Here is a 14,388-nt window from a genome sequence, read left to right as displayed (position 1 = left end):
CTTGCCTTTTCACTCAGTTTTATCCTTTGATGCCTAAAAGTTTTAATTTTTATAAAGTCCAATTATTTTTAATACTCTTACTCCATAACTTTTGGTATCATATTTAAAAAATAATTGCTGAGTTCAATATAATGAAACTTTTCCCCCATGTTCTTCAACAACGTTTGTAAGTTTTTGCTCTTATGTTAAGGTCTTTGATCTGCTTTGAATTGACTTTTATATATGATATAACATAAGGGTCCAAATTTATTCTTTTGTATGCAGGTTAAAATAAGCTCTTATCATAAAGACAGTCTAATAAAATTTTATTAAGTAAATCTTGAATTCAGTTAAAATACAAAGATCCTAGTTAGATTTATTTAGAGTAGATGGCTATTAGGGTTTTTTGGTGTTTTTGGTAGTGTTGTAGTCTTCATTTTTTTAGGAGAAAGTATTAATTATCTATAGTGAGTAGAATTATAGTCCCCCCCCAAAGAAATATGTATGTGTGTGTGTGTGTGTGGATATTTAGGTTCTAATACTTAGTACCTGTGAATATGACCTTTTTTGAAAGTAGTATCTTTGCAGTTCTATAACCAGGTTAAAATGAGGTTATACTAAACCTGACAGACCATTGGGTTTAGTATAACCTGGCAGGTCATAACCCAATGACCTATCAGGTTTAGTATATATAGTTTTGAAATTGTTGTGCACTGCAGCAGTTTTGAAAATCCTTGTAACAGTGATTTTCAACCAATGTGATGCAAGAATTTTTAAAAAATGCAGTACCTGACTATTTAGTCAGGGGTACTGACCTTTTCCCTTAGATTGTTTAAAAAAAAAAAAAAAAATGACAGCCAACTCAATAGCCATCCCATGTGAATGAATCAAAATCATACCTATTTTTTTTGTTATATCAGCAAAAAAACACATATTTTGTGTGTGCTACAGAAATTCAGTAATTACTTTATGTGTGGCATTAGATGAAAAAAGTTGAAAATTGCTGCCTTATAAGATAGGAGAAATGTGGATACAGAAGACACAGGGAGAGTGGCAGGTGAAGATGGAGGCTGAGATTGGAGGGATATGTCTACAAGGCAAGGAACTCCAAGGATTGCCAGCAACCATCAGAAGATGGGAGAGAGGCATAGAATAAATTCCTCAGAATCTCCCAAAAAAGCCAACTGTGTTGACATATAAATTTCAGACTTGTAACCTCCAGAACTGTGAGGGAATAAATTTCCATGGTTTTAAGACACCCAGTAATTTGCATTAATTTGTTATAGCAGTCCTAGGAAACTAATACACTACCTCTATAAACTTTCTATTGAGTAAAATAATTAAAGGCATGCTTTTCAACCTTCAAAAGAGTTCTCAGGAAAAACTGTTCTTTAGGTTCTTTATAATTGTTCATGTTATATGGTATGTGAAAATGAATATTTATATTCATTTGTTTGAAGGAAACTTTGATTTTATTAATTCATTAGTATTTGGAAAATCCAAATGTTTACTTTTCTGAAACTGTTGACATTTATTAATAATAATAGCATCCTATTTTTTATGTTGACTCATTTCAGAAGAGCTTGTTCGAATTAATTTTTAGGTGCAGACTTCTTCCTAAATTCTAGAAGTAGAGTTTAAGTCACCTTATATTTATTACTCATAATCTAAATTTAAGAGATTTAAATGGTGGATTTTTCTAAGACAAGTATCTTATAAGTATAATATTTCAAACTTTGCTCATTATTTCAGTTAATATTATAAAGAAGTGTATTATTAAATTAAATTTAAATATGACTAAATATTTGGTTTTAAATTGGAATTTAAATTTTAAAATTCCATTTTGAAATTCAGAATTTAAAGACAATTGATATGTGATAAGTATAGGGTGTGGCAAAAGTAGGTTTACAGTTGTGAGTACACAAAATAGTTTATTCTGATACTATTATTTACTAATTATTGTATTATTTTCCATACGAATAACTATAAACTTTGTCTCACCCTATATATATATGTTACTTTTCTTGAAAAGGCATTATTGTAACAATTTATAAAGGAAAATTTACTGTATCTTTAAAGAACTCTCATATTCACAACAACCTAGAACAATAATTTTCACCTTTTTATCTTCTAAATATATATATGAAGTACTTATTTACCATGATTAGTAATTATATGCAATTCATTTAATAAGCATTAAATAGGCCATTAAATAGGCCATCTTTAAATATAGCAGGCAACTTCTTGAAAGTATCTAAAATATGCAAATATTGGCCCTTATATTTTTATAAAGTGAGGTTGTAACTGCACAAATTTAAACCTTTAAAATTATTGGGTTACTCGAACTTTTTACCTGTTTCTTTTATTTTCAGCACATAAATGCACATCATGCCTATGAATCTCAGATCTCATCAATGGCAAAAGCCATATCTAGATTAGAAGAAGAGCTGAGACATCAAGAAGATGAGAAAGCAACGGCGTTCAATGATTTGTCATCTCTTAGAGAACTCTGTATTAAGCTTGACTCAGGCAAAGATGTTATGACCCAGCAATTGAATGCTAAAAACCTTGAATTTGAGAGGGTAAGAACTTATAAGATATTGTTGTAACACATTGTTTTACTGAGCCCTACCTAATTGTTTTAATTTATCATTCACTACCTAATATATTTGTTTTCCTTTGGAGTAGTTACTTTTGACTGCAGGATTTTGAGAATTAACTCTAACTACTAGATTCTCTGCCAGGATTTCTCTGGCAAACGTGGTGATGAAATTAGGAGCTATCTGTTTTAGAATAGATGGGTGTATAGAAGATATTAGTCTTCTCATTATAGAATAGGAGCATATCCCAATACTTTATTTGTTTCAAGATAAGACTTAAATGGAGTGGTGAGCACTTCACTGCTTCCTAAGTAGAATATTTTTCTTGATAAAAATCTCAAGGCAGCCTGGCCAGTTTTGCTCAGTGGTTGCTATGAGCCAGGAGGACAGGGTTCAATTCCTGGTCAGGGCACATGCCTGGGTTGCAGGCTGGGTCCCCAATAGGGGATGTGCAGGAGGCAACAATCCACGATTCTCTCTCATCATTGATGTTTCTCTCCCTCTCTGAAGTCAATAAAAATATATACAGTACATTTTTAAAAACTCTCAAGGCATTTAAATCTTTAAATGTCTAGTTAGCTGGAATTTCCCATTTCCAAACTGAAGCATTACTTTAAATGTCTGTTTTCAAACATTGGTGTTTTCAATTTTCACTCATTTAGTATCTTTGTTTACTGGTACTGAGAAGCTCAAATACTGGCTTAATCATGTAGACAGAGGGCACAGATTTAATAGATCAGAAGGGCCTCCTTGCTGATATTTTAGGAGTTTATGATAATGACCCTCTCCTGATAAGGTAGCACTAGAAAACTCTTTGAAGGTTGGAGTAGGTCTCATAGCCAAGTAAGCCCTTTCTGAAAATAGCAGATTGTTTTGAAAATAAGATTTTTTTTTAAACTTGAAAGAGTGGTTCAGGATTTTTTAACTGGTACCCAAAATGAAGGAACTGATGTGTGTGGATGTACTAGTAGCTCTGCAGGTAATTTTTCTGAGTAAGTCTAAAATGTGCCGAAGTCATGTAACATTATTATATTTAAAATCATTTTTCTTGAAATGTTAAAAAAAAAAAGTGCCAAAGTAATCTTCCCTTGTTTTTCCTGTAGGTTGTGATGGAATTAGAAAATGTAAAATCAGAATCAGATCTGTTAAAAACACAATTATCAAGTGAGAGACATACGATTAAAAATCTTGAATCATTGTTGGCTACGAATAGAGATAAAGAATTTCATTCTCATTTAACGTCCCAAGAGAAGGATACAGAAATTCAGTTACTTAAAGAGAAGTTAACCCTTTCAGAAAGCAAATTGTAAGTGTCTTAATCAATCTATGTGAGGGAAATAGCTTCTTAAAAATAATTTTAATATGAGTAAATTGTAGATTTGTAGCATAAAACAAATTATTAAAAACATTGGAGGAACAAAAACAATGTTTCAACTTTCACCGTGAGTGGGGGAAGGGAATGTGAAGGGCAGTTTAAACCAAAATACTTCATTTACGAGGCTGCTGCTTTTGGAAGTTTAGGGACTTAGTTCAGAAGAGATATCATGTTTGGAGATGTAGATTTGTATATCTTCTCCAGAGATGGTTCCTGTAGAAGTGAATGAGTGAACTTTGTAAAAATGACTAAATTTGAGCAAAGGAGAGAGCATTTCAGGACAGGCGTGTCAGCAGCATTTCATGCTGTGGATTAGGAAAAATACTTCAAGAAAGCTGGGAAATTTGATCCTCATGATTACCTTTGAGGAGGAGGATGATGGTGTCTTTTTAGTTTGGAGAAGGTTAGGTATATTTGTGGAAGAAGAGCAGAAACCCAGAGTAGAAGGTGCATACAAGTAGAATAAGTAACTTTTAAAAAGAGTTAGAAATATTTCTCTTTCTGAGGCAAGAGTCAAGAAAGCCAGTGAAGATACTTTACAACTAGACATTATAATCCTGTAGTAACTCAAATTTGTATCTGCAGCACTACTGTTTATTAAATAAGATGCATGAAAAAGGAAACTGATAGAAGCTCCAGAAGTTTTGAGAATTATCATTGAAAGTCTTGATCTTCCCTTCTTTTCATTCTTAATATCATCTCCTTTGTATTTATTAATCATAAAAAAAAAAAGTCTATGACAGTAAACTCTACAAAACAGAACGTTTGTTACTTATTTCTTTGAATTTTAAAATTTGTTTTTAAGAACCAGTCAGAGCCGGGAGAACACCATGCTTCGGGCTAAAGTGGCACAATTACAAACAGATCATGATGCCATGAAAAGGCAAATTTCAACTGAAAGATATGAACGGTAAGAAAAATTTGTAGCATTAGTTAGTGTTTTTATTTATGTCCTGTTCTATTTCAAAAAGTGTTTAATGTGGCTTACAAATAGCAAACTTTTTTTAGCATTAATGCTCAAAATAAATTTCTTCAGTATTTCTTCCTAAAAAGGCAACAAGTTGTAGAAGATAATATCACTATAGTAAATAAAGTAGCAGGTATTGTGTGAATGTTTTCCATAGCAGAATTAAGTCATTGTTTCAGAGGATATAGCTAGGAAATAAATAAGCTAGAAAGGATTCCACAAGAGTCTAAAACAATATGATCCAATTGGAAACTATTGTAATACAAGTCATCAAATAAGTGATGATGCTGATGATTATAAGGGCTTTAGCAAATATATACCAGATACTATGTATATATTTGATAATCCTAACAACCTATTATTATGCCTATATTATAGGAATCGGGGGTCATACAGGAGTAAATAGCAGAGTCACTAATGAAATTCAGGCAAGTCTGGTCTGTTTAATTTTAAAGCCTGTGCTCCCAACCTCTGTAATATAATCTCTACGGCTTAGTAATTTTCCTATTCACTTGTATTTTAGTTCATTTTCTTCATTATGTTAAAAATTTTAATTCCCGAATGTTATAAACAGGAATAAGACTTGCTTTAAAGTTAAAGTCAGGATCTGATTTTTAAATCAGTTGTCAAGTTTTTTCAATTACTCTTTCCTACAATATTAATACCATAGATAACAACATTTCTAAGATGATATTCTCAAATAGTGGAAAAAATTGCTTATTAGGTCAATTTTTTAGTTCTCTTATTCTTATCCATTGATATTAAAATATTTATTGATGTGCTGTTTGATGTATAGACAGAATTTGCTAGGAATTCAATATTTATTATCTTAGTAAGATATGAAGCCTGAGATGATATCAGTTTTGTGAAAGCTATTTTTAATTTTGTAATTTAGAAGACCTTCATATGCTAAACTGTATATATATATATATATATATATATATATATATATATATATATATATATAATTATTTTCATTTCTTAATGATAACTTAAAATTCTTTCAATTCACAGGTCCTAAGTCAAACTCTCGATTGCGTAAGGTTATAGACCCCCTTAATTTCTTTCCATTTCCCCTATCCTAGTTCCCAAAGAAACCTTGACCCATATGACCATGTCTTTGCTTCTTAACATACTAGAGTATGCAGTCTTAAAGGGGCAATGCTGCCTCCCATGGGATAAAATTGATTCTTGGGAGAAGAGGGAGTGGCAAACCCCCTCCAAAAGGCTACAGTATGTAAACAGTGTACCTGTGCATTAAAATTCCATGTAGTGTGGGGATAATTTGTGGGGAAAATAACTAAAAAAAGTTTCTTTAGGGGAATAATAGTGAAAAAGCATTGGTGAAATACCCAAGTATGTAGAAATCCTGGATACTGAAGAACTCAAGCCATAAAAAGTCTAGGCCAGAGACGGGATTGCTCACAAGGAGGTGGTAGTGCAGTCCCATGCTTTGTAGGCAGACAGACACAGGGAAGGAAAGCATAACAAAGAGAATGGATTACTTTCCTCTGACATTTGGGAGTTTTGAGGCAGGAAGGGGCAGAGGACTAGATTTCTGTGCAAGAAGAGGTGGGAAAGGAAGGAGCAGAGGGAGGAACCATCCACCTTTGGAAATCTGTACTCAGAGGGGCTTTGAACAGTCTCTTATAATACATTTCCTTTCATTGAAATATTTTATCTACTATTTAAAAATCATCTAAGGACATGGGATTTAAATGTGGTAGAAATAGAAATTAATTGAGTAGAAACTATTTCATTAACAATGGCAGCACCTTATATCTGTATAGCCCTTTTTGGTATTATCTCTTATTTGATCTTACTTGACAGAGAACGAGCAATCCAGGAGATGCGTCGACATGGTCTTCCCACACCACCCCTTAGTTCTACTCTGAAATCTCCTTTACATTCTCCTGAACATATACATGATGATTTTTAGAAAGGTACGTATGTAACACCATGGACAAGCAAAACTATCTACGATGACAAAAATTCAGAAAGTAGTTTTCTGGAGAAGCAGGGAGATTGCCTGCAAAAGTGATCAGGGAACTTTGTGACCACCTTTGGTGAGAATAATGGAATGTTCTATTTGGTGGTGGAGGATATGAGGGTATATATGATTGTAAAAACTCTCTGAACTGAGCATTTCTGGTCCATGACGATATGAGACATCACAGAGAAATATTTTATGAAGTGCTAAATTCAAGGAACAAGTACTACATGATACAAATGTGGACAAAGACAGACAGGAATGCATGTGGCACAATAGACTGAATCTGATTGGAATTATAGTTTTGGGGGGAATAATGAGGGAGAAAGGCGTGGAAAGTAGAGTAGGACACATAGAATTATTTAATGTGAGACTAAATGAGAGATTGTAGCCTTTATTCTGTAAGTCAAGAGGAGCCATTGAAAGTCCTCCTATGTATAGAACACATACAAGGGAGGAGTTAAGATGAAGGAACAGTTCCTAGCCCAGCTGGTGTGGCTCAGTGGTTGCACATTAACCTATGAACCAGGAGTTCATAGTTTAATTCCCAGTCAGAGCACATGCCTGGGTTGTGGGCTTGATCCTCAGTGGGGGGCCTGCAGGAGGCAGCCGATCAGTGATTCTCATTTTTGATGTTTCTCTCCCTTTCCTCTCTGAAATCAATAAAAATATATTAAAAAGAAAAAGAAAAAACTGATCCTGGCTGATTAACTCAAAATTGTATCTGAGCTTTATTGGGCAGGGTAGAAACCAGCAACAGGGAGACCAGAAAGAGATATGAAAGGCACAGTATCATCAGTTCAGGATCAGTATAATATTATTGAAAGCTAAGACGACAGATTTTTAAAAATAAATTCTATGTGCAGAAAGGGTCATAGAATACAGTCTAGTTAACGTCCACAAACTGAGTGCACACAGCTGTGCAACCCGCACCCAGACCAAGAGACCGAGCGTTACCTCACTTGAGCTCCCTTTGGTCCTAAGCCTGCTCTAATAGTAACCGCCCTGACTAGTAAAAGCATAGGTTTTTTGGGGGGAGTTTTTTTTGCCTGTTTTTGGACATTTTTAAAATGATATACATTTCTGGCCTCTTTTCCTCAACAGTACATTTGTGAGATTCATCCACACTACTGTGTGTCCTTGTAGAATGCTCATTCTTGTTGCTGTGTAGTATTCCATTATGTGAACTTTACCACAGTCCACCTACGCATGCTATTATTGACAGGCACTGATAATTTCCAGTTCATGCTATTACAAAGAGTTATGAACATTCTAGTACCTGTATGCTGGTGAACAGATGTGTGCATTTCTTTGGGTGTATACTTAATAGTGAAATTGTCAGGCCACAGGACATGCAAATGTTTGAGCTTGAGTAGATATGGCAAAGCTGTCTTCCAGAGCACTAGGCCTGAGGAAGTGTCAGTGACTGCTGACTCCCTGGAAATGGGGATGAATGGGAAAGGAGCATGTCAGACCCAGAGTTTGAGAGGTAGGTGACTGAAAAATGCAGAAATCGTGAAGTCGGTTCTTTTAAAAAATTTTGCATTTCTTTGCCTGTTTTAATAGAAGTACATAGGAGATGAGTAAGCATGTCCTCGATGACTCAGAATTCATGTGCTATGTTTTAACATACAGAAGCCTTCAGGGTTACTGATATTTGAAGGGCCTAGGTTTTGTAATTTAAGCTTTATTGGAGCCTAGCCACACCCATTTGCTTACATATTGTGTGAGACTGCTTTTCTACATGGCAGAATGAGGTGGCTGTGACAGACCCTGTGCCCACAAATCTGAAACACACACTACCTGGCCTTTCACATCATGTAGCCTGTGGGAACGCAGCAGTACACCTGTAGGATAATGAGTGAAAAAGCACATACCAGTAACTCTTAGGCTCATGAAAAACGGCGTGACCTTTGAGGTCCCCTGAAAGGGTCCTGGGGACTCCCAGGGATCCCCAGACTGCACTTCAGGAACCACTGGTACCGAATATTGTGGATCCCAGCAATGTCTAAAGGTGTGAGCATTAGAAAACATTTTTAATTGTGATAAAATATATATGGCATGATATATTTAAGTGAAAATGTTTTTATTATAGCCATTATAATAAATATAGATTAGAAAACTTCGACAACCATTAGCAAAGTCCCAAAGAAACTAATGATGTTGTTCATTGGTAATCCATTTCCATCCATATTTTCTAAATATTATCATCAAAACTAATTTTTAAAAAAATATATTTTATTGAGTTTTTACAGAGAGGAGGAGAGAGGGATAGAGAGCTAGAAACATCGATGAGAGAGAAACATTGACCAGCTGCCTCTTGTGCACCCCCTTCTTGGGGATGTGCCTCCAACCAATGTACATGCCCTTGACCGGAATTGAACCTGGGACCTTTCAGTCTGCAGGCTGGCGCTCTATCCACTCAGCCAAACCGGTTTCGGCTGATATCTTCTTAAGTACATCTTCCTAAGTATAGAAAAATATAATTACTTTCTCAGTGTTTCCATTATGGGATTTTTCATATTTTAATGTGTGCCTTTTGATTGGGAGGATGATTAGATAACACATGAAAATATTTTGAAAAATATTTGACTATCCATAACATTTTAAAACTCAGCATAATTTTCAGTACTTGTATACACTTGTATTTTATTAAACCTAGACATAATATCCCTTGTTTTGAGTGATTTTCTCACTTAGCATGCTATATTATTCCAGTCTCTTCACTAGGTGTCATTCTTTTAGTCTTCATGTATTTTGCTGTACTTTGGTAGTTTGAAGGGAATCTTTTTGAAGTAGAAAACAGTACTATTTAACCACTAAATAGGCAAGGGTTGTAGTAGAGAATATAATTTCAATTAAAACATTAGTGAATTTAAGTTTTTCCTCATGTTCTGAGCAATTTTGTTTAACATTTTTCTCACCTTTCTCTCTCCTCTTTTTCAGAATTGACTTTCAATGAGTTGGCTGTATGGACTTGTTAAAGACAGAAAAATAATAATATATTCGAAGTACTTGTTCCTGAAAATCATGAACATTGACACAAATTCTACCTCTTTCAACTTTTATTTAAATCAGTGAATATTTATGTAAAAAATGGTTTAAAAGAGCTATATCTATGTGTATATTTTCATGCATATGACAGAAAAAAATATGTATTAATAGTGCTGATATTATATCTGTATTTTTATTCCTGACAAATTACTCCTCAATGTGTGTTTGTGCTGTGAATTAATATAATGTATTAATCACATTATGTTTTTAATATTTTTCTTAATGAGCCATATTTGTATATAAATATTCTTACAGTACTTATTTTAAAAGTGTTTTTAGTTTTCATGCCTGTGCTGATAACTCATATCTTTAACACATTCACAAAGGATTATCAACTCAGATATTACACTTAACTTTTTTCTTCTAAATGTAAAATTACCAATTTGCTGTCTATCACTGAGGTGAATATATTCAGGTCTATTCTTATAATAGCAGAGTCTTGATAAAATAATGATTATCATTTACACTTTGCTATTGTCATTTAGAAAAACTGATGGGAAAGATACACGTATATACTTTATTTTCGTTATCACATGTTCTCTTCACATGATACAAATTTATCAAAATCAAAATAAAAGTGGTATTTAAAATTTGTCAAACCACAGAGCAGAAATTTGGGGCTTTTTTCCCGTTAATAAAATTCCTCACTGTGTCAATATAAAAGTTCAGAATATAATAGTATATAGGGTAAATAGAGTAAAACATTTTGCTAAAATTTCAGTATACATACATTTGATGATATCAGAGTTTGTTTCTAAACCTGTATGTTGTCATTTAATCAGTCTTCCAGAATAGTATGTAAACATTGAACTATGCACAATAAGTATAAAACAGCATTTTACAATTTTCAAAATTTTAATTTTAAAGAATATAAATTATATGCATATATTAATTAAAAAAAAAACAGTACTACAAAATAGAATATTGGATACAAAAACTAATCGTGTTTGAACCATACACATTTGAAGAAAATCCTGTTCTCTAGTAGATTTTCATTATGACTGAAAAGAGCTTATAAACTAACATAGGAAATGAAAGGCTAATTACTTATGATCCATTTTGTTTCCTCCTTTAATAAAGTGGAGTTTATGTGTGTGCATTTGTGTGTACCTGGAGGTGGGCATTGCTCTTTTTTAAAAACTAGTATGCCTTATATGTGTGAATTATGCCCTTTGCAATAATTCAGTGTGTAATTTGGGTGTGATGTGCCTTACTTTACCATCATCTTTGAAATTTTATATATTCTATCTTCTTGTATGAGTTCAGGTATTGCATTAAAAGACAAGAGAAATGGGACTATTGGCAACGTCAAATGGAAAATCTTTTAATAAATCTATGTAAATAAAATAAAAATATTTGTTACCACCTTTCCCCCCAAAGCAACAGAAAGACATATTTTGTTAGATTTATTATATTTTTACTATTTTCTATATTAAAAAATGTATAGCTTGCTATAATTGTTTTTTTTTTTATAACCATGATACAATTTTCTAAAGTTAGTTTTAGCTTAAAATACTGAATGTTCTGACTTTTTATTGATGTTTTTAATTTGTTTTAAATAATTTTAAATTATGGAGCTTGACATAGATTTTCCAATAAATATTCCAGTCAATTTATTTTCTCTTTCTTATAAATAGTTTTTTCAAGAGTTTTAGCATTATTTTTATTCATTATTTAGTTATATTTTATTCATTATTCTAAAATTAAGAACAGTTTATTCAAATCAAACTTTATCCTGGTGAGATATAGGGAATGCCCTGAGTTTATGCCATGCACTTTTTATTTTTTTTAACTCCCTTTTATTTTCAACTAGTTCAAAATGTAAGAGGTGAAGTTACAATGTCTGTTTGAAATTCATCTATAAAATGTTTAAACAGGCTTTTGTGTTTGTGAATACATTTTTCTCTCTTGCAAATTTCTAATGTGTAGCAAGGATTTAAAATACTAATTGAGAAACTGATCCACCAAATTGATTTCATGACCCAGCAAGGGAACTTGGCCTATGGTTGAAGCCATTATATCATGAACCATCTCTACCTTTCCCACTATTACATCTACCCTCCTGAGTAGATGTAGCTCTTTTTTAGCTCTTTTGGCTTGTTCCCACTTGCAAACACCTCCCCTTCTTAATCTCACATTTTAAAACCCTCCCAGACCCCTACCATTTTATTTTTGCTCCTTTTATGGCAAAAATTTCTTGAAAACAGTTATCTCTACTCATTTCATTCTCGCCCTTTATACCCACTATTTCTTCTTGAACTGTTCCAATCCTGCTTTTAAAAAATATATATATATTGATTTTTTTACAGAGAGGAAGGGAGAAGGAGAGAGTTAGAAATATCGATGAGAGAGAAACATTGATTAGCTGCCTCCTGCACACCTACTGGGGATGTGCCCACAACCAAGGTACATGCCCTTGACTGAAATCGAGCCTGGGACCCCTGAATCTGCAGGCTGATACTCCATACATTAAGCAAAACTGGCCATTTTTCATGTTTGTCCCTCAAGATAGGATTGTGCAATTGGCTATAGATACCCAATTAAAATAAGTGATTTAAAAGTAAAATGGAGGACTTCCAGGAAGCATCAGAAAAAGATTGAAAATATAAAAAAAAATATTATGGAGGGTATGTGTAGTGAGGATATCCAGATAATAATGAGTTAAGAGACAAGTTAGGAGTGCAGAAAACATTTTAAGAAGCAATAGAGATAAATGTCCCCACTTCAAGAGAAAAGACGAAGTTCTTAGAGAAGAAAAAACCCACAGTTATTTCCAACTGCTGTGGACTGAATGTGCCCCCAACAACTTTGTGGAACTGCACTTCCTAATGTAATGATGTTAGGAGGTGGGGCCTTTGAGTGTGATGACATCATGAGGTTGGAGCCCTCCTGAATTAGTGCCCTTGTAACAGGCATCCCAGAAAGCTCTCATGCCCTCTCCACCCTGTGAGGATACAGAAAGTCAGTCTGCAACCCCAGAGGGCTCGCACTTGAACTCAACCATGCTGGCACCATCATCTCGGATTTCAGCCTCCAGGACTGTGAGAAATTTATTTATAAGCTACCCAATCTGTGGTAAATGGTTATAGCAATGCGTTGCATTGTTCAGCAGTATCTCCGGCCTTTACCCACTAGATGCCAGTAGTAGCACCTTTGAAACAATTGTAACAACCAAAAATGTCTGCACATTGCCAATCATCTTTTAGAGAATAAAATTACCCATAACTAAGAATGGTTTAACTGTACAATTTCTCACATCCTTTCTAAAAAAAAAAAAAAAAAAAAAAAAAAAGTTAAATACATATTTTAAAAAATATTTTAAAATATATTTTATTGATTTTTTTACAGAGAGGAAGGGAGAGGGATAGTTAGAAACATCAATGAGAGAGAATCATCGACCAGGTGCCTCCTGCACACCCCTCACTGAGGATGTGCCCGCAACCAATGTATATGCCCTTGACGGGAATTGAACCTGGGACTTTTCAGTCCGCAGACCGATGCTCTATTCACTGAGCCAAACCAGTTTCGGCTTTAAAAATATTTTTATTGATTTTTAGAGAGATGAAGGAAGGGATAGAAATATCCGCGTGAGAGCAGAACATGAATTGGCTGCCTCCTGCACGCTCCCTGGGAAATGAACTGGCTACCTTTCAGTGCACAGGATGACACCCAGCCAGTGCACTGAGCCACGCCAGCTGGGGCAATGGATACATATTTTTAAAACCCCTAATGTTCTGCATTTTTCTTTCGTATATGATATGGCCTCTGAAAATCTGTCTCAACTGAAAAGCAGTTGTTTCCAAAGTGGAAATGTAGATTGAGACCTGGTTGGATGTGCCACATTTATTATAGTCCCAGGAGTAGTAAAAATGGTCCCATGTGTTTGAAAAGGGAGGGGAAGCAGGACCTGTCTAAAGTGGTGCGCTGATTTCTGAGGCCCATGAGACACAAAGATTAGCTAGAAAGCTCTGGTGTGAGCATAAGTTCTCTAGAACTCTCTCAGTATTTTAAGGTTGTATCATTTGAGATGATGACCTTGCCTTGCAAAGTTAAAGGAGCATAGACCCACACTTGATTTAGTACATTTGAAATTTAAAACTTTAAATGTATTGATTGATTATTTTGAGACAGTGAGAGAGGAAGTGTGTGTGTGTGTGGGGGGGGGGGTGTTTCACTTATTTATGCATTCATAGATTGCTTCTTGTACATGCCCTGAATAGAAATCAGACCTACATCCTTAGTGTATTGGCACGATGCTCTAACCAACTTAGCTACCTGGCCAGGGCCAAAATTTAAATTTTTATATAGAGTATATTTTCATGTAGTTGGCAAGACTATAATATATCAAGAGAAAGACTTCAGTGATATATTAGGTCTAGTAATAATTAATGTCGTTTTCTAATACTTTTTTAAATCGAATTTA

At 34.0% G+C, this 14,388-nt stretch overlaps 1 protein-coding gene across 3 annotated transcripts in view; it reads left to right on the top strand.

Moving 5' to 3' along the window:
* CEP135 (centrosomal protein 135) overlaps window positions 1–11,844 on the top strand; it is an 82,541-nt gene extending 70,697 nt beyond the window's left edge. For 2 of the 3 annotated variants that reach the window (XM_084899176.1, XM_084899174.1), the window contains 5 exons: window positions 2,352–2,561; window positions 3,683–3,885; window positions 4,760–4,864; window positions 6,752–6,864; window positions 9,858–11,844. In XM_084899176.1, the coding sequence (XP_084755302.1) occupies window positions 2,352–2,561; window positions 3,683–3,885; window positions 4,760–4,864; window positions 6,752–6,860 (627 nt within the window). In that variant the 3' untranslated portion in view covers window positions 6,861–6,864; window positions 9,858–11,844. Of the gene's footprint in view, window positions 1–2,351; window positions 2,562–3,682; window positions 3,886–4,759; window positions 4,865–5,299; window positions 5,864–6,751; window positions 6,865–9,857 lie in introns of those variants that run through there. The other variant, XM_084899175.1, reaches the window with a different exon arrangement.
* Window positions 11,845–14,388: the final 2,544 nt, after the last annotated feature.

The sequence above is a fragment of the Pipistrellus hanaki genome, assembly GCF_964339955.1.
Source record: "Pipistrellus hanaki genome assembly, chromosome: 1".
NCBI classification, from domain to species: domain Eukaryota; kingdom Metazoa; phylum Chordata; class Mammalia; order Chiroptera; family Vespertilionidae; genus Pipistrellus; species Pipistrellus hanaki.
The sequence above is the reverse complement of the archived record's forward strand: the minus strand, read 5'-3'. Positions and strand labels throughout refer to the sequence as shown.